At 43.6% G+C, this 21,092-nt stretch overlaps 1 protein-coding gene across 3 annotated transcripts in view; it reads right to left on the minus strand.

Moving 5' to 3' along the window:
• The window catches only part of ddx11 (DEAD/H (Asp-Glu-Ala-Asp/His) box helicase 11), an 87,605-nt gene extending 66,887 nt beyond the window's left edge, over positions 1–20,718 (minus strand). For 2 of the 3 annotated variants that reach the window (XM_080190597.1, XM_080190595.1), the window contains exons 1-8: positions 20,623–20,718; positions 19,631–19,774; positions 12,467–12,709; positions 10,617–10,703; positions 4,642–4,799; positions 3,222–3,264; positions 2,325–2,432; positions 12–99 (exon numbers count right to left, since the gene is read on the minus strand). In XM_080190597.1, coding sequence (XP_080046723.1) covers positions 12–99; positions 2,325–2,432; positions 3,222–3,264; positions 4,642–4,799; positions 10,617–10,703; positions 12,467–12,709; positions 19,631–19,771 — 868 coding nt within the window. In that variant the 5' untranslated portion in view covers positions 19,772–19,774; positions 20,623–20,718. Of the gene's footprint in view, positions 1–11; positions 100–2,324; positions 2,433–3,221; positions 3,265–4,641; positions 4,800–10,616; positions 10,704–12,466; positions 12,710–19,630; positions 19,775–20,562; positions 20,600–20,622 lie in introns of those variants that run through there. The other variant, XM_080190596.1, reaches the window with a different exon arrangement.
• Between the last annotated feature and the right edge of the window lie 374 nt (positions 20,719–21,092).

Below are 21,092 nucleotides of genomic sequence, written 5' to 3' on the forward strand. Positions count from 1 at the left end.
GTTCCGCTCACCGTGTTTGTTCTTCTGCATTTCCAGGCACCTATCATTCATCATCTGGAGTGACCTGAGACGCCTCACCTCATCATTTACACACATGTTCTTCAGGATGAGGGGAAGAGTGAAGGAAGAACCAAAAAATAAAAAGGTGCATGTTCTCTTATCTTGTTATTTTTACACATTCATCATCACCAACTGGAGTTCACATGCGAGAATTCCGAAACACTACTTGCGCACAGTAGCAAAACATGGTATGGCAGAGTTTATTCAAAAATATAGGAATTTAGTGTTTCAACAAAGCCTGCTCTGATAAGGCGATGCTCAGTCGGTCAGTGGGCCAGCTTCAACTTTTGTCTAGGTTCTCTGCTGCAACTGGTCTCAGCTCCCCCATTGTTAGGGAGCAGGGAAGCAATGTACACCCCATTTAGGATTCCTGCTCTTTACTTCATCTCTATTCAGATAGATTTGAATGAGGGAAAAGCATTTAAAAATAAGTTCTCCCATTTAAGCCGGAGAGGAGGGGAAATATTTTCTCTTGGGTGTCATTCGTGTGTGGAATTCTGTTTTCAAGCGAGAAGTGGAGGCTCGATCATTAAGGTTTTAAGGTTGAGTTAGATAGGCTCCTGATTGATAAGGGAGTTAAAGGGGATAGGCAGGAATTTTTTAATGTTTATCTTTTAATGTTACAAATAGCCTCACATTAACATTGCAATCAAGTTACTGTGAAAATTCCCTAGTCTGAAAATCCCGCACTCCGGTGCCTGTGGCAGGAAACCGCAGCACCCGGAGGAAACCCTCGCAGATACGGGGAGAACATTGATGTTGTTGATTTTAAAGGTTGGTGGTGATTGAGGAAGGATGGGAGAACATGCAAACTCCACATAGACAGTGACCCAAGCTGGGAATTGAACCTGGGTCCCTGGCACTGTGAGGCAGCAGCGCTAATACCACATCAGATCAGCCATGATGATGATCAGCCAACACCCGATCCTAATTTGTATGGTCATACAAATTATAGCCAACGATGCCAGCTGGAAATTACATGTTTAAGTTTATTTACTAGTGTCACAGGTGGGCTTACATCAGCAATGAGGTTACTGTGAAAATCCTCTAGTTGCCACATTCAGCCCCTTTTGGGTATAGTGTGGGAGAATTTAGCATGGCCAATGCACCTAACCAGCATGTCTTTTGGACTCTGGGAGGAAACTGGAGCACCCAGAGGAATCCCATGCAGACACTGGGAGATGGTGGAAACTGCATAGAAAGTGACCCAAGCTGGGAATCAAACCCCCGGTCCCTGTGACTGAGGCAGCGACACTAACCACTGACCCACTCACCCACCCCACCCCTCCCCCACCCACCCACCCCCGTATGCTTTGCATCAGGTTAAGTGAGGCTTGAGTTTTAGCTGCGATACCATCCATGGAACAGGTTGCTGGGTTTCTGTAATCCGTACCCTAGAAAATGCCAGCTCCATTACAAAAGCAGCACAAAAAAATTCCTGGATTTTTTTGTTTCTGCATGGAGATTCACCACATTTCCCATTTTTAGTACCACCCTTAACCAGGAAAGAGAGAGTGAGAGTCAAGGTGAAAACATGAAGAGATGGCATGGACAATGTTGATCAATATGGCTTTATTCATTCTCCTCTCAACTTAAGATTCTTGTTGCTCTCAAGCAGCAAACAGTATTTAACTACTCAATTCAAGCCTCGCAGAATCACCTCAAACTCAAATGTCCCTTTTCCAGCATCTCAATATCAATGAAATTGTGGAATCCCTGGGTTTTCCCATCCTTCCTCAATCACCACCAACATTAACACACTACTGCCTGATTTATCCCATTCTTCTACTATTCTCAGCCCTGGCAGCGTCCTGTACTCCGGTCTTCTGCCTTTCAACTTGGCCTCATAATTAAAACAAATTAGAGTTTATTTATTACTCACAAGTAAGGCTTACATTAACACTGCAATGAAGTTACTGTGAAATTCCTCTAGTCGCCACACTCCTGCGCCTGTTTGGGTCAATGCAACTAACCAGATGACTATCAGACTGTGGGAGGAAACCCACACAGACACAGGGAGAACATGCAAACTCCACACAGACAGTGACCCAAGCAGGGAATTGAACCCAGGTCCCTGGCCCTGTGAGGCAGCAATGCTAACCACTGTACCACCATGCCTTCCATTTAAAATAAAAAGCAAAACTGACCCACCAGGAGCAGCCTTGTATAATTTCCAGTCTGGATATGATGCAGTAACATGTTTTAAAGACACCAAACAATCACTACAGCATTTGGATTCTTGATTCACTCCTTTCGTTACATACCTGCCGAGAGCCAAGCGACACCAGTCGGATCTCTTTGCCGAATGGACTTTTCTGAACCTCATGTATGAACTGAGCAAGCTGGGAGTGTGTACGGCTGCAGTAGTAAATCTGGGAAGAGAGAGATTGAGTGAGGTCAGCTCAAACTCACAAGGGTGCTCACACCCAAATCTCTTGGTTCATTGCAGCATAATCTCACCCAATTACCTTGCACCTGACCGTGTCTGAGGAGATGAGTTAGCACCACAGTGGGACAGCCTCATTCTCTATGGGGACAAAGATAAAACTCACCCCACTAATAAATTATTTTCTAAAATCCACATGTCCAGGTACTTGCTATGAGATGGTGGGATACTTCACCGGGTACAAAGCCCTCTTGACTAAAAGATATAGAAGTTAAATTCCCAGTCTCCTGTTGAGTTAGCTGATCTCAATAACAGAAATAGTCAGGATGCTACAACTGGCCTCAAATGTACGGGAGGGTCGGGTGGGTTAACAAATAATAATCAGCTTTTGACCATGTCTGTTGGTTGGAGGTATCCAGTAATAACAGAATCAGACTCATCCAAAAGCTCCCGTCCTCTAAAAGTAATTAAATATACCTACCAATTTTACCCTAACCTCTCAATTAATTATAGCCCGATCCTAATACCAAGTACCCATTTACTTTCTACATAAAAAGGAAAATGAGCAACTGTATTTAAATGCAAGACCTACTTTTGTAGATTTAGTGTGTTAGTAACTACTGAAACTATTTGAATTCAAGTGGCTCAAGCAAATGATTTCAAATTGATCACTGGAACTTGTTATAAGACTCCAGCGCAGGGAGTCCTTTGTGACGATCCACATTGGGCACAAATCACTAAAACAACTGGATTAAGCAAAATTTGTGCTCCAAACCTTTGTAACGTGCTCTTCCTCCAAATCATCCTCATCGGACAGGCTAGAAAAGAGTAGAAAAAAGGGATGAAGCACTCATAAAACATCGTAGAAATCTCCATTTACACTGGGCAACACAGCAGTTCCCCACAGGCTTCCCTAATTCCCTTATTGTGGACTAAGCTATTCCACTCCGCACAATTTTACTCTCTAGTCTCCCAGTTTTCTTCTGGTTTGCTTTCTGGTTTGCTGGGCAGCATGGTAGCATAGTGGTCAGCACTGTTGCTTCACAGCTCCAGGGTCCTGGGTTCGATTCCTGTCTCGGGTCACTGTCTGTGTGGAGTTTGCACATTCTCCTCGTGTCTGCATGGGTTTCCTCCCACAGTCCAAAGATGTGCAGGTTAGGATGATTGGCCATGATAAAATTGCCCCTTAGTGTCTAGGGATGCGTAGGTTAGAGGGATTAGTGGGTATAATGTGTTGGGATATGGGGGTAGGGCCTGGGTGGGATTGTGTTCGGTGCAGACTCGATGGGCCGAAGGGCCTCTTTCTGCACTGTAGAGTTCTATGATTCTACCTTTTCTCAAAATGCATCTCTTTGCATGGATATGTTCCAGGGAGATGGGCAGCCAACCCATGCTTTCGCAGAGATGGCCATTTTTACACAAGGATAATCTGCTCATGACCAATATCTGCAATAGACGATCCAGTATTATCCAGCTTATGGGATAGAGATCAGAAATAGGTACCTGGGCTCCTCATTCTTCTCTCACCCACAGGCAGGACAGTCAGTTGTAGCTTCAGATGCAGCCTGGCTGAGATTAGTTAACTGAACACAACCAAGGATTGAAACTGGGATCTTCTCAAGCATGCAGCTTTGTATCACCATTTTTATTGGTGCTTTGCTCACAGCTTTCCCCAGTGTTCTAAGTTTAAAATTTAGGCCAGTGTACTTACTAATGTTGCAACACTGTCATCATTGAATTCAAGTTTTTTTGTTCAGAGCAACAGGAGTAACACGTACCCCCCTCCCTTCCCCTCTGAGCTGAAAAGTTCAGCAGCATCGAGATCAACTATCCTAGCTGCGATTCAGTGACTGAACTTCTGCCCAAGTCAGGAAGTTGTAGATCTCACTCGTGTTATCCAGACTGACAGTCCAGCTGCTTGCTCAGGTGGATGTAAAAAAAAAACTAAGAGTATCTGAAGAGCAGGGGATTCCTCCCAGTACAGTGACTAATATTTATCAGTCAACCTTAAAACATTAGTACATTGCAATATCCCATAAGTAGCAGCGAACACATGGGTTATCACTTTTCACCACTTGAGTACACTTCAAAATTAACTGTAAAGCACTTTTCAGAGACATCCTGAGGTCATGAAAGGTGCTAGATAAACGTATATTGTCTTTCCCTGAAAGAGATAACACCAGAACTTCACATACTTGGAACCCTTCGGTTTCTTTTCATCATCGCTCTCATAATCTGCCAGAATGAAGCTCTCGTCCTCCCTGTCCAGAATGTCTGCACTCGACGCCTGCTCAGGAGTCACCACTTCTCCACTCAACTGAATGAGACGTTCAGTATCATCATCCTCGTCTCGCTGCAAACAAGCACAGGTTAAATGGAGAATATTCTGGCAATGTCTTGTCAGAGGGAAAATATTTAGCATATCCCACAGAGCAGACGAAGTGCTAGGTACTGTGTGTGGAGACAATGGGTGAAATTTTACCAGCGTGTCTGTCTGAGGTTCGTACGATCCTGCCCAAAGCCAACAGAGAATGCCGTTCTCTGAACCTCACCCGCCCCTGGAATCGGGGCAGGCGTACAGCAAAATTCTGGCCAATGGGTTTTTCTTTCAATGCACAGAAGCCATTCTCTCCTCTCTTGTACTTACGCCCCTGCAACATCTTAATGCTGCTGAACTATGTACCGAAAACTGGCTGCAAGGCCCACAGCTAATGGAGTAGTCAAGTTGTTACTGTGCAGAGGGTAACAATAATGTTCAGAACATTAGATTCAGAGAGCCGAGAGCAGTGTTATAATTCAGTAAGCCAGTTGGTAAAGGACAGAACCATAACCAGCGCCAATCTTTAGCATACTTCTACAAGTTTTTATTTACAGGAGTATATATCACAAACAAGAATCTCCTATCACAACAACCACACTGTTTCAGTCTGTTCCTAATCATAGGGGCTCAAATAAATCTCCAGGTAGTGTCCACTACTGACATACAGTTAATATATTCTCCCTAAATAAAATTAGAGTTTATATTTACCAATATTTCAAAAGAGTTGTCAGAGACTTTGATATTCTGTACAAAGTGGGACACCCCTTCCCTAAATCTACCAGTTTCATCTACATGTGTTTTGACACTTGATGCCTTTTATCCACCCATTCATCCAAGTTTATTGATTTCCTTTCTCTCCAGCATTCCTTTCAAGTCTGCAAGGTAACCTTTTCTTATGCCCTTCTTATGCAGCATTCCATCAATCACCGCAGGATTCCTTTCAAACTCCATTCTCAGCTGCAGTGTTCATGACCTTGATGTTCATACTTTAACACAGGTCTCCAAGCTCATCATTTGATTTATTATCACATGCATTAACATACAGTGAAAAGTATTGTTTCTTGTGCACTGTACAGACAAAGTGTACCATTCATAGAGAAGGAAACCAGAGTGTAGAATGTAGTCATAGAATCCCTATAGTGCATAAGGAGGCCATTCGGCCCATCAGGCCTGCACCAACCACAATCCCACTGAGGCCCTATCCCCAGACCCCATGCATTTACCTCAGCTAGCCCCCCTGACACTAAAGGGCAATTTAACATAGTCAATCCACATAACCTGCACATCTTTGGAGTGTGGGAGGAAACAGCAGCACCCGGAGGATACTTAAGCAGACACAGAGAGAACCTGCAAACACCACACAGACAGTGACCCAAGCTGGGAATGAACCCGGGTCCCTGGCGCAGTGCTAACCACTGTGCCACCATGCTGCCCTAGTGTTACAGTTTTAGTTAGTGTGCAGAGAACAATCAACATAATGCAAGGTAGGTCCATTCAAAAGTCTGATGGCAGCAAGGAAGAAGCTACTCTTGAATCGGTTGGTATGTGACCTCAGACTTTTGTATCTTTTTCCCAACAGAAGATGGAAAAAAGAATGTCCAGGACACGTGGGATCCCTGATTATGCTAGCTGCTTTGCCGAGGCGGCGGGAAGTGTAGACAGAGTCAATGGATGGGAGGCTAGTTTGCGTGATGGATTGGGCTACATTCACAACCTTTTGTAGTTTCTTGTGGTCTTGGGCAGAATAGGAGCCATACAAAGCTGTGATACAACCAGAAAAATGCTTTCTATGGTGCATCTGTAAAAGCTGGTGAGTCGTAGCTGACATGCCAAATTTCCTTAGTCTTCTAAGAAAGTAGAAGTGTTGGTGGGCTTTCTTAACTATAGTGTCAGCATGGGGGGACCAGGACAGGTTGTTGGTAATCTGGCAACCTAAAAACCTGAAGCCCTCGACCATTTCTACTTTGCTCCCATTGGTGTAGACAGGGGCATGTTCTCCACTATGCTTCCTGAAGTCGATGACAATCTTCCTCATTTTGTTGACACTGAGGGAGAGTTTATTGTCGCCTCACCAGTTCACTAGATTCTCTATCTTATTCCTATACTCTGTCTCGTCATCATTTGAGATCCGACCCACTAAAGGTGGTGTCGTCAGCAAACTTGAAAAGCGAGTTGGAGGGCAACTTGGCCACCAGTTATAAGTGTATAAGGAGTATAGTATGGGGTTGAGAACACAGCCTTGTTGGGTACTAGTGTTGAGGATGATCATGGAGGAGGCGTTGTTGCCTATCTTAATGCTTGTGGTCTGTGAGTTAGAAAGTTCAGGATCCAGTCGCAAAGGGAGAAGCTGAGGCCCAGGCCATGGAGTTTGGAGATGAGTTTCATAGGAATAATGGTGCTAAAAGCTGAGCTGTAGTCAATAAATAGGAGTCTAACATAGGTATCCTTGTTATCTAGATGTTCCAGTGTTGATGCAGGATCAGGGACTTCCATTAGAAAGTACAGCAATGTTCCAAGTTCAGTCTCTAAGCATTCCCCATGATTTTGTTTATAATAACTCCTTTGTTCTCATTACATATTATTGTAGAAAGAGCAAGTCTGGTCACCAAGTCTGAAATGAAGAATGAAAATACTTCTCTCCTTATCCCATACTTTAAATGAAACAACCTGCAGGATTGAAGGAGCACTGAACTGTCAGGTAATGTTAAACTGAAGCCACATCGGCCTGCGGCATGGAGAGAAAGATCCCATAGCACTATTTTGAAGAACAGCAAAGCTCTCCCTGGTGTCCCAGCCAATATTTATCCCTCAATCAACATCAAACAAAAAACATCTGATCATTATTGATGATTGCTTGTGGGAGCTTGCTGTGCGCACATTGCCCACCATGTTTCCCACATTACAACAGTGACTGTACTCTAAAAGTACATCTTTAGCTGTATGTTGCTTTGAGATGTTCAGTGCTCATGAAAAGCGTTATATAAATCATGTAAGGCTTTCTTTTTCATAGTCTTGCATATTGTTCATCGACCATACTTGCAGCTGCGGCTCGGAGCCTGCAGGCAAGTTTGATCATTTCCAGGTGTTATTAACCCTTTATTGTCAGCACCAGGTTTTAATGTCTTTGCAATCTCAGAGTCTGAGCATTTGACTCTCTGGGCAGCTCAAGTTAAACTACTGCTCTTAACAACTGACTCAGAGACAGGCATACATTTTCCAAAATCCATTAATCATGCCAAAAAACACCCTCTTCCACAATTATAAAGGATTTTATGGAAGTGTCTGGAGGCAACACATGGTCTCCTATGAAATCCTTTTCCAAAATAAAATTTGGATACCAACCCTACAATAACAGAATCACAAACGAAAGCACAGTTTAAATGTGTTCTATACAGTGGAATAGGTAAACAATACCGTTTTTTTCTCTGTAGAGAAATTCACCTCTTCTGCTAACATGTGTGTTAGAGTCAGCCCTGTACCTCAACCTCATGTCTCTAAGAAAAACTATCTTTTCTGGCCCCTTTGTCAGACAAAAATGGAGCTAGTACTACTTCAAATATACAACTCTTACGTTCTGATCTATACCCACTGTGAACAAAAGCCTTCTAAAGTCTTCAAAATCTTGATCAAGCTTCCACCTAATATCAAAAATCATTTCTTCCTCTCCACTGAATTCCACAAAAGTCTTAATTTTGCCTTTTCCTCAGATTTCCAAATTTTGCCTTAAGTTTCTGGCGTTTATGACAAATAGTCCCGAAGATTTGTACACCAGAACTTGCCGTGCCGCTAGCCAAGCTGTTCCAGTACAGCTACAACATTGACAACTATCTGACAACATGAAAAATTGTCCAGGTATGTCCTGTACACAAAAGACAGGATAAATCCAACCCAACCAATTACCACCCCATCAGTCTACTTTCTATCATCAGTAAAATGATTGAAAGGGTCATCAATCGCAATCTCGAGCAGCATCCATTCAGCAATAACCTACCTGCTCATTGATGGTCAGTTTGGGTTCCATCACTTAGGAACACTCAGTTACTGACCTCACACAGCCTTGGTTCAAACATGGACAAAAGGGCTAAACTCCAGAGGTGAGGCGATCTTGAGTAACAATCTTTGACATCAAGGAAGCAGTTGGTGAAATATGACATTAACAAAGGCTAACAAAACTGGAGTCAATGGGAATCAAGAGTAAAACTGGTTGGATTAATACTACCACAAAGGAAGATGGTTGTGATGGTTGGGGATCAATCATCTCAGCTCTAGGACATCACAGAAAGAGTTCCTCAGGATAGTGTCTTAGGCTCAACCATCTTCAGCTGCTTCATCAGTGATCTTCCTTCCAACATAAGGTCAGCAGTGGGGATGTTTGCAGATGACTGCACAATGTTCAGCATCATTACTGACTCTTCAGATACTGAGACAGTTCATGTACAGCAAGTCCTGGACAATATCCAAGCTTGGATATTGGTAGCAATTAACATTCATGCCAGGTATGTTCATTTCCAGCAAGAGAGGATTTAACCATTGCCCCTTGACACTTAATGCACTACCATCGCTGAACCCGCCACTATCAACAACCTAGGAGTTACCATTGACCAAAAATTCAATTGGACTATCCGTATAAATACGGTGGCTACAAGAGGTAGTCACATGAGCCTTGTATCTAGGTAGAAAGGCTGATGAGTCATCACAGAGTCCCTACAGTGCAGAAGGAGGCTATGTGGCCCATTGAGTCTGCACTGACCATAATCCCCCTGGCCATAGCGCCATTACCCCACATATTTATCCCAATAATGTCACTGACACCAAGGGGCAATTTAGCATGGCCCATCAACCTAACCCGCACATCTTTGGCGTGTGGGAGGAAACCAAAGCATCTGGAGGAAACTCACGCAGACAAAAGGGGAATCTTCACAGATAGTGGCCCGAGGCCAGAATTGAACCTGGGTCCCTGGTGCTGTGAGGCAGCAATGCTAACCACTGTGCCACCATGCCACCAATTTAGACTTCAATTCTATTCCTATCGTGGAATTGAATAGCCTGTTTGAAGTAGAACCAGACACAATCTGTGATTCTCAACATCTTCTTGGACTTGGAAGACAAACAGTTTATCCACTTTTAGCACCGATGCTTCCAGCATTGACCACAACATAAGTACCTTGCATGGTCTTCCCAGTAAAATAACCTGAGCTCCTCTTAAATCTTTAACAAACAAACCAGCCATGTTTACTGTCAGGAGAATTCAGAACACATCACAAATTCTATACCCCCTCCAGCCTTCTCTTAATCCGAAATTAAAGAAGTCCCAAAACAATAATTTCAAAATGGCAGGGAGGCTGAAATGGAGAATTGCTACCTATCAGAGTGATAGGATGTACAGGAAATATTACAGAATGGGAAATATCAAGACCCTAGCTACCTGTGTAACGAGCACAGCAATGAGGTTTTGTCAATATCTCAATCAGTATTGATTAAGACCACTGAAAAATAAATTGGTTATTATCTGTGTGTGTTTGCGGAACCTATATGTAAAGTGATTGTCGAGTTTCCTACATATCTAAAAGTATTTTGTTGGTTATGAAAGGCACTCTAGAAATGCAATGTTTTCTTTTGCTACAGTAAAAACAGACTACACAATTGAGGATGGGTAAGTATATCATACTGACTTCAGCAAAGGAAAAACAAGATGGTGCAATGGGAAGGCAGTAGAGAGGACAAAGGATCTTCTTCAACCAAACCCTCATAAGCAATGTTGCGAATGAAAATAGCATTTCAACACACAGCACTTCCATCTCTACAAATCCAAACACTTCCTTCCACACCTCTAGCTTAAAGAATATGTACCTTGCGTTTTGAAGCATATTTAAGCTGCACATTGTTACGTATTTGCTCCAAACGTTCTTCTCTCTTCTTTCTTTTCAATTCTTCATCCTATAAAAGTAAGTTTGGAGATATCCACATGCTTTCAGGATAAGCTCTGACTGAAGATAGCAATTTGTTCACCCTCTCATATACTTCAAATTGCAGGGAACTAATCCATAGCCCCTACAACAGTTCACAGAATAAGTAAATTGTTTGTTTCCAGGCAAGTCAAACTCATAACTCCTCTCCACAATGTTCAGAAGAAATGTAATTATAAAAAGTGGGAAAAGTCCAAATTTTTGTTCATGGGCTGTCTCGTTCAAACTAATTGAGACAGGGATTCTATTCACCTTGGTCCTCAGCAAGGAGCTACTGAAGGATAATATCTGCACTTTAAAATATTGTGGAAGAGTTATTCAAAAGTTTATTTATTAGTCACTAGTAAGGCTTATATTAACATTGCAATGAAACGACTGAAATTCCCCTAGTCACCACAGTCCGTCGCCTCTTCCGGTCAATGCACCAAACCAGCACGTCTTTCAAACCGTGGGAGGAAATCGGAGCACCCAGAGGAAACCCATGCAGACATGGGTTGTTCTTCCTCTCTTTCTTCTACCCCATGCCCCAAGTGTCCTCAGGTCAGTGACTTCTATTAATCATTCAGCCTTACCTAACCATAAGGTGCCAAACCCACTCTTATAATCATCAGTTTCTTTCTCCGTGATATTTGAATCTTTTCAATTTGATTTCCTCCAAGGCATCTGATAAAGTTCTGAACATCGTATCGTTAGAACAGTTGTTGTGCTTCTTGTTGAAACCCCTGTTCCCATCTCCTGTCTTTACTGGATTCTTCACCGATTGATATTCCTCAATCCACCAGAATACCTATATCCATAAGACAGACTTCGAGGACCAAACAGCAGTGGTGTTGTCACTGGATTAGAATCCAGAGACTAGGATTCGAATTGCACCATAGCAAATGGTAAAATTTGAATTCAAGAAAAAATTCTAATGAAGACCATGAAACTATTGTTGTAAAAACCCATCTAAGTCATGTCCACAGGCGCAGTTGATGCCTTCCCTGCCCACTGGGCACTGCAGGGGCTGGGGTGCATTATAGACCCCGACAATCACATTTTGATTTAATGTTTTAAGTTTCCTTTCGACTTTGTTTTTTGTTCGGGCCATCCCCCCCTTCCTTTTTGGGGGGCTGCCCTTTTTAATTTGTCCTTAAGTTAATTTGAGTTTGTTTACTTGTTTGGCACACAAAAGAACACCAAAATGAGTCAATCATGCCCTTTAGAGAAGGAAATCTTATACCCATATATAAAAGAAAAATACTGTAGATGCTGGAATCTGAAACAAAAACAGAAAATGCTGGAAAATTTCAGCAGGTCTGACAGCTCTGTTCTCTCTCCACAGATGCTAACGGTTTTGAGTCTGGAGAACCTTCATCGCAGCTGAAGTTAAAGCTCTGACAAAGGATCAGCCAGACTTGAAACACTGTCTCTATTCTCTCTCCACAGAGAGAGCTGTCAGACCTGCTGAGATTTTCCAGCATTTTCTGTAATCTGCCATCCCTACCTGGTCTGGCCTACATGTGACTCCAGACCCACAGCAATGTGATTGACTCAAATGGCCTAGCAAATCACTTAGTTCAAGGGCAATTAGGGATAGGCAACAAATGCCCACATTCCATGAAGTTATTTTTTAAAAAGCCCCACTATTTTTTTAAATTAGGTTTGTTAAGTTGGGAAATGCAAATTGCATGGATGGCATTAGCAATTAAAGGTCATCAAATGATCCCACCTCAAAATTTTGACTCAACTGACCTTTAACTTATCGACCAGATCCCGCTCAGCCTTCTTCTGCACAAATTCAGTAATCCAGTCTAGTTCACCTGAGGCCTTAGCTTCTGACTCCTTGCTGTTAACAGCTGTAGAATTCTGGAGATCCTGGGATATCCCTTGCTGTGGTGCATGATCTTCTAAAAGCTGAGCCGCTTCCAGTTTTTTCTTTTCTTCAAAGTCTCTGAGCCAAGTAAGTGCTCCGCAGATGAGACTCAGCGACTTCCCCTGAGGAAGTGAGGGCAGTTGTAATTCAGGGCATTTGCAAAGTTGCTTGACTGAGCATCTAAACTCCAAACAGCTTGACCAACAATTAGACTTTAAATGGACCCAGATTGCAGTAAAATATTCCATTCTACTCTTATAAAACAGCAAACAATCCAACATACCTGTGAATAGTGGTGAGGGATATCAGTAATATATTACACCTGTCTCAACTTTTCTCCCATTATATATTCCTATGTCTACACTTATAAATGCAAGCTCCTAAATAAAGTTTAGCAACCACAAGACTCTGTGGCCGATCGCGAAACTGGTCTTATTTCAATCATTAACTAAGACTTGCTTTTTTTTGGTCCTTAATTCAAGCTAACTTTGCCATAAACAGAAGATCAGAGGTAGGGATGTTCACTGATAATTGCAGTGTTGAGTAAGCAGCCCCTGTCAACGTGAAGGGGGACTTAGAAGGCATTCAGGCTTTGGCTTTTCTATTTGGCATAAACTTAGGTAAGTGTGTTTTAAATAAAGACAAGACTGGAGAGCTCATTCCCTTGTTTTGCATGGCTTGCTGCATGTGGGAATTCTTCCACACTCCTTGCATTTTGGATGATCATATTTGCTGGAAATGCCACCAGTTTGACCAGCTTAAAAGCCAGGTTTCGGAGCTTGAGCATCGGGTTGAGGCACATTCGTGAGGTTCGTGTATAGCAGGATCTTTGACACGGCGCCGCCACCGCACCACCACCATCCCCCCCCCCACCCCTGCAGAATGGGTGACTATCAGTCAGAGGAGGGGGTAGTCAGGAACACCCCAGAGTACATCTCACACAAGAACTGTTTTTCTTTGATGGAAAATGGTGGCTCTTCCTTTGGGAGTGAAGCCAGAGCTAGGTTCACAGCACTGTGGGTGGCTAAGCAGCACAAGGAGGAAGGAGTGAGAATGGAAGAGCAATGGTGATAAGAAACTTATTAGTGAAGGCTGCAGACAGGCATTTCTGCGGCTGCAGACATGACTCCAGGATGGTCTGTTGCCTCCCTGATGCCAAGGTCACTGAACAGCTACAGGGCATTCTGAAGAGGGAGGGTGAAGACTCTCAGGTTGTGGCTAATTTTGGTGACAATGGCATAGGTAAAAAGAGGGATGACATTCTGCAAGAAGAATTTAGGGAGCTAGGTAGCAAATTGAAAAGTAGGACCTTAAAGGTTGTAATCTCTGCATGACTCCCCGTGCTGGTGCTAGTTAATATAGGAATAGGGTATAGCAGACAAATGCATGGCTGAACAGATGATACAGGAGGGAGGGCTTTAGTTTCCTGGATCTCTGGGTCCATTTCTTGGGAAAGTGACAAAGAGAGACATGTTAAGGCACAAGCGATTATGGCATGGCTGGGGTGGCATTTATTTTAATGCAAAGAGTCTTATGAGTAAGGCTGATCAACTGAGGCTGTTGATTAAAACATGCAAGTCTGATATTACTGTCTGCATGGTTGAGGGAGAGGTAGGACTGACAGCTCAATATTCTGGATTTTAAATCTTCAGACAAGCTTGGGATTGGGGGGGGGGGTTGGGGCAGGGGGGCGTGAAAGAGGAGGTGGTGTTGCAGTATTGATCAAGGAGTCAATTCTGCAACGAGAAAGGACGACATCTTAGCAGGCTCCTCAACCTTTCTCATAAGGGTAGAACCTAAAAACAAAAAAGAGACAAGCACTTTGCTGGGACTGTATATAGGCAACTAGAGAGTCTGGAAGAGGTAGAAGAGCAGATATGTAAACAAATCTCAAGTGTAAAAATAAAAGAGTAATAATATTTTTAAAATTTATTTTATTTATTAGTTTCATAAATGACCTGGATGAGGAAGTAGAGGGATGGGTTAGTAAGTTCGCCGACGACACGAAGGTTGGTCGTGTTGTGGATAGTCTGGAGGGATGTCAGAAGTTGCAGCGTGACATAGATAGGATGCAAGGCTGGGCAGAGAAGTGGCAGATGGACTTCAACGCGGATAAACGTGTAGTGGTCCATTTTGGCAGGACCAATGAGATGAACGAGTACACTATCAAGCGCAGGAGTCTTAGTAGTGTTGAAGAGCAGAAGGATCTTGGGGTCCGGGTCCATAGGACTCTTAAATCGGCCTCGCAGGTGGAGAATGTGGTCAAGAAAACGTATGGCGTGCTAGCCTTCATTAATCGAGGGATTGAATTTAGGAGTTGGGAGGTAATGCTGCAACTTTGTAAGACGCTTGTCAGACCCCACTTGGAGTACTGTGCACAGTTCTGGTCGCCTCACTACAGGAAGGATGTGGAAGCTACTGAGAGGGTGCAGAGGAAATTTACAAGGATGTTGCCTGGATTGGGAGGCATGCCTTATGAAGCTAGGTTGAGGGAGCTAGGTCTCTTCTCCCTGGAGAGACAAAGGTTGAGAGGCGACCTGATAGAGGTTTATAAAATGTTGAGAGGTATAGATAGAGTGGATTCTTGGAGGCTATTTCCCAGGGCTGAAATGGTTGCTACGAGAGGACACAGGCTTAAGGTGCTGGGGAGCAGGTACAGAGGAGATGTCAGGGGTAAGTTTTTCACTCAGAGGGTGGTGAGTGAGTGGAATCAGCTGCCGTCGGTGGTGGTAGAGGCAAACTCGCTGGGGTTTTTTAAGAGACTTCTGGATGAGTATATGGGATTTAATGGGATTGAGAGTTACAGGTAGGTCTATGGCCTGGAAGGTATGGATATGATCGGCACAACTTGTGGGCCGAAGGGCCTGTTTGTGCTGTACTGTTCTATGTTCTAAATAGGCTAACATTCACAGTGCAAGTTACTATGAAAATCCCTTAGTTGCCACACTGTGGCGTCTGTTCGGCTACAGCGGGGGAGAATTTATGTAGTCTCATAACTTGGTGTTGTGAGACTTCTTACTGTGTTTACCCCAGTCCAATGCCACTATCTCCACATCAGGAGAATTTATGGCCAATGCACCAACCTGCACATCTTTGGACTGTGTGTGTGTGTGTGTGTGTGTGTGGTGGTGGGTTTGTGGGGGGGGAGAGAGAGTGAGAGACACTTTAAATTGGGGCAAGCTGATTTTAATAGGATAATACAGGATCTGGTCCAAAGATGTATAGGTTAGGCTGATTGGCCATGCTAAAATTGTCCCTTACTGTTCTTAAAGTGCCCCTTACTAAGGTGCATATGTTAGAGGGATTAGCGGGTAAATGTACAGGGATATTGGGGTAAGGCCTGGGTTGGTATGTGGACGATGTAGACTCGATGGGCCAGATGACCTCTTTCTGCACTGCAGAGTTTCTATGATTTTATGATTCTATGGTCACAAAGTGGGAGCAGCTACTTGTAGGAAAATCCACATCAGAGCAATGGGAGTCATTCAAAAATGAAAGAGAGAGTTCACAGGGTCAACATAGTCCCTGGAAAGGTAAAGGGTAACACCAAAAAGTCCAGAGAACCCTTGATGTAAAGGGATGCGCAGGATTGGATAAGGAGAAAAAGAAGGCTCATGTTAGATAAACAGGCCTCAAATCAGTGGATGCCTTAGAGGAATATAGACAGTGCAGAAGGTGCTTAAAAACAAAATGGAAGAATGACGAAAGGGCAAGACAAAACACCGGCAGGTAAAGAAAAAATCCTATGGTGTTTTATAAGTATATTAAGAGCAAGAGGGTAACCAAGGAAACAGTACGGCCCTCTAAGGACCAAAGGCAATTTGTGTGTAGAGTCAGAAAACCTAGGAGTGGTATTAATTAAATATAGTATTAATAAATATAGTATTAAATATTAATTAAATATAGTGTTCAATATGGAGAAGGGCAATGTGGGTGTAGAAATCAGGCTGTGATATAATTCAACAGATTAGCATCAAGAGGGAGGAAGTATTAACAGCTTTACTAGGTTTAAAAATGGATAAATCCGCAGGCCCAGGCAAGATGGATCCTTGGCTGCTGTATAGGCAACTTGTGGGCCAAAGGGCCTGTTTGTGCTGTAGTTTTTTTATGTTCAACGTGTGAGACAAGGGAGGAGACTGCAGGAGATCTGTAGCTAATTTTCAAAAACTCGCTGGCCACAGGAGATGTGTCAGAGGACTGGAGGGCAGCTAATGGGGTACCACTATTCAAGAAGGGAAGTAGGGATAAACCAGATAATTACAGATCAGTGAGTCTAACTTCAGGGGTAGGGAAATTATTGGAAAATATTCAGAGGGACAGAATTAATGTCCACTTGGATAGGCAGGATAAAACAGGAATAATCAGCATGGCTTTGTCAGGGGGAAATAATGTTTTACAAATTTGACTGAATTTTTCAAGGAGGTGATGACATGTGTAGATGACGGCAGTGCAGTTAATGTAGTCTACATGGACTTCATTAAGACCTTTGACAAGGTCCCGCATAGGAGACTGATCAAGAAGGGAAGAATCCATGGGATCCAGGGCAATTCGGCAAATTGGATCTAAGATTGGTTTAGGAGTAGGAGGCAAAGGGAGGAGGTTGTTTTTGTGACTGTGTCCAGTGATGTTCCGCAGCGATCGGTGCCAAGTCCCTTGAAGTTTGTAGTGTACATTAAAGATCTAGACATGAATGTGGGGGGATATGATCAGTAATTTCAAAGGTGACATGAAAATTGATGACGTGGTAAATAGCAAGGAGAAAAGGTGAGATTCTAGGAAGTACAGAGAACCAGAGAGAACTTGTCCATAGATCGGATAGGTAGATAGGTGGTAAAAATGCAAAAGGAACACCTGCCTTTATTAGCCCAGAAATGGAATATAAAAGCAGGGAAGTTATGATGGAACTGTATAAAACGCTTGTTAAGCCACAGCTCGTGTCTTGTGTGTAGCCTGGGCTGGAGCATTTCAGCTTTGAAGAGAAGACAGTTAGGCTGGGGTTGCTTTTCTTGGAGCAAAGAGGAGCGATTGAAGGGTACGAAATTATTAGGGACATAGTTAGGCTAGATCAGAAGAAACTTTTCCCCATTAGTAGAGGGCCAATAACCAGGGAGAATAGGCAGAGATTTAATCATAGAATCACTACAATGCATAAGGAGGCCATTTGGCCCACTGAATCTACACAGACTCTCTGACAGAGTATTGTACCCCCACCCTATCCCACATTTTACCACTTAGATAGCTAATCCCTCTAACCTACACATCTTTGAACTGCGGGAGGAAAGTGGAGCACCCAGAAGAAACCCATACAGACACGGAAAGAATGTGCAAACACCACACAGTCACCCAAGGCTGGAATTGAACCTGGGTCCCTGCCACTGTGAAGCAGCAGTGTGAACACTTTTGCCACTGTGCAACCCTTAAAGTAAGAAACAGGAGATTCAGAGAGGATTCGAGGAAAATATTTTTCACTCAGAAGCTGACGGGAATCTGGAACTCACTGTCTTGAAAGATCGGTAGAGGTGGAAATCATAACAATCAAGAAGCATTTAGATGAGCACTAATGCCACAGCATACAAGGCTATAGATCAAGTGCTGCAACATAGGATTAAAATAGATAAGTGTTTTTAATGGCTGACAGAGACACAATAAGCACATCTTTCTGTACTATAAAGCTCAATGACGCTATATCACGTGGGTAGCACAGTGGTTAGCACAGCTGCCTCACAGCTCCAGGGACCTGGGTTTGATTCCCGACTTGGGTCACTGTCTGTGTAGAGTCTGCACAATCTCCTGGTATCTGCATGGGTTTGCTCCTGGTGCTCAGGTTTCCTCCCACAATCTGGAAGACATGCTGGTTAGGTGCATTGACCTGAACAGACACCAGAGTGTGGCCTCTTTTAAGAGGAATTTCACAGTGATTTTACTGGCGTTAATGTAAGCCTTACATGTACTAATAATGAAATAAACTTTAACTTTTTGGCTGACAAGTGGTAAATGCCAGGCAATGACTATCTCCAATAATAAATCTAGATATCTCTTGATGTTTAACTGTATTATCAATGCTGAATCTACCATTATCAACATCATGGGGTTAACTGGACCAATGACTAAAATAGTGGCTACAAGAGCAGGATAGAGACAGGGAATTCAGCAGAGTAACTCATCTGCTGATTCCTCCAACCCTGTATACCATTTACAAGACAAACGTCAGGAGTGTGATGGAATACTCTCCACGTGCCTGGATGAGTGCAGCTCAAGAAGCTCGACACAATCCAAGACAAAGCACCTCACTTGATTGACATCTCATCCAGTTGGCCCTGCCCCCTCAGCCTCACCCCCTTGGCACTGCCCAAGGAGCAACCCCCACAATGACCCCATGGTCCTAAGGTTCTTGACGGTGAGGATCATATATGATCCCCATCAAGGAGACATGTCATGGTGACCTCACAGCTCCAGGGACCTGGGTTTGATTCCCGACTTGGGTCACTGTCTGTGTGGAGTCTGCACAATCTCCTGGTATCTGCATGGGTTTCCTCCTGGTGCTCCGGTTTCCTCCCACAATCTGGAAGACATGCTGGTTAGTCTTCCAGATTGAGGCAAGTGAGCCCAGGCGATTCTGACCCAAGCTCACTTGTAATATTTAAATCCTATATTTATGTGGATTAAATGTTACAAACTCACCAGATATCCAGTTTGCGCCTGATTTCATGTCTCGCATGATCTTACCGGTTCATTGCACCCATCGGCCGACAGAACGAAATGATAAGATCGCGGCCTAAGCATCAATTTAACTTGACCAATCAACCTAACCTGCACGTTACTGGACTGTGGGAGGAAACCAGAGCACCCAAAGGGATGTGCTCCACACAAGACAGTCACCTAAGGCTGGAATTGAATCCGGATCCCTGTTTCTGTAAGGCAGCAATGCTAACTACTATACCAACATGATGCCCCACTGGGAGAGGCAAGAGAGATAAATGCAGAAAACAACACAAGTGATTAGAGATAACCTTATCTGTAATTGACATAAAATTGAAACATACCGTTCCAGTGGGACTCTCAAATATTCCAATCTTCCCAGCTTCAAGCACATTGTATAATGCAGTCATGAATTCCTCCTGAATAGAGTAGGGTTTAAAGGGAAATGGAAATCGAGAGGAAGCTTGCAACTTTTCTTCAGCCATATTCTATAAGGGAGATAGACAGACTGTGCAGTAACTGTTAAATGACAATTGCCAACTTAAGTTTGGTGACAATGGCTCGCTGGTAATGGCTCTGGATTAGTTACATTTGCAAGTTCAAATCACACACAATAAGTCATGAAATAAATTAATTGATCCTTGCATTAAGCAGCAGATTCATCCCATGTGATCTACCCTTCATTAAGCAGATTTATCCCCAATAAGGTGACCCATTCCTCACAAGGCGATCCAGCCCCTCAAGATCCAGCCAATCAATAACTGAATGTAGTTGAGGCCAAAACGTCTGATTTCAAGAATAAATTAGATATAGCTATTGGGATGAACGGGATCAAGCGATATGGGAGGAAGGGCGATCAGGATATTGAATTTGATAATCAGCCATGATCAAGATGAATGGTGGAGCAGGCTCGAAGCACCAAATGGCTTATTCTGGCTTCTAGTTGCTATGTTTCTATAAGGAGATCCAGCCTATCATGAAGGAGATCCTCCTTTCAAAGGGAAATTCAGCCAATCAATAAGGAGATCCAAATCATTGGATCGACCCTTCAATAATGGCTGTTCCTGTAGAGATCCACTTCTTCAACTGTACCATCAACGAAGAGATCCAGCTTTCACAAGTCGTTCTACTCGATCAAATGCATCCTCAATATTATCCATCCCAATGAGATCTGCTCCTTAATACGGAGATCCATTCAATGAATTTCACCCCAAAGTGATCCACTCCTCAATACTGAGATCCACCAATGAAGAAGGGGTGTCTCTTCCCTCCTGACCTGTCAGCAGAGCGTATTATTGTGTCAACCCGAGGACACAGGCCGTCAGCAGTAGCTCACCTTGCTGTGTGCCGGACCTGGGTCGGTTGATAGATTACTCGAGGTCCCGGCTTGGGCCTGGCTCCGCTGCTTCAAAGAGCGCGCGACAGAGGCGGGGCTTCCTCAGGGTGAGTGATAGTAACGCCTGACCAATCAGCGGCCGGCAGGGTGGGAAGGAACCAATCACATCTTCCGTCCCGAAACCAATCATCGTTAGGACAGAGAGCCCGCCTCATTACAATTGACCAATCATAGTTCGCCTTTTCAAGATTAGCCAATCGGAATAGTCCAGACAAGTAGCCAATCAGAACACACTTCTGCCACAGGCAGCAACCAATGGCAGTGAGAGGATTTTCTGGAGCAGCCAATGGCAGTGGGATGGTGAGACGGGCGGCACGGTAGCTCAGCGCTGCTGCGTCACAGCGCCAGGGACCTGGGTTCAATTTATGGTTTGGGTCAGTGCTTGTGTGGAAAGTTTGTGTTGTCAGACT

Source organism: Carcharhinus amblyrhynchos, chromosome 6 (assembly GCF_965287045.1).
Source record: "Carcharhinus amblyrhynchos chromosome 6, sCarAmb.v2.hapA, whole genome shotgun sequence".
Classification (NCBI taxonomy): Eukaryota; Metazoa; Chordata; class Chondrichthyes; order Carcharhiniformes; family Carcharhinidae; genus Carcharhinus; species Carcharhinus amblyrhynchos.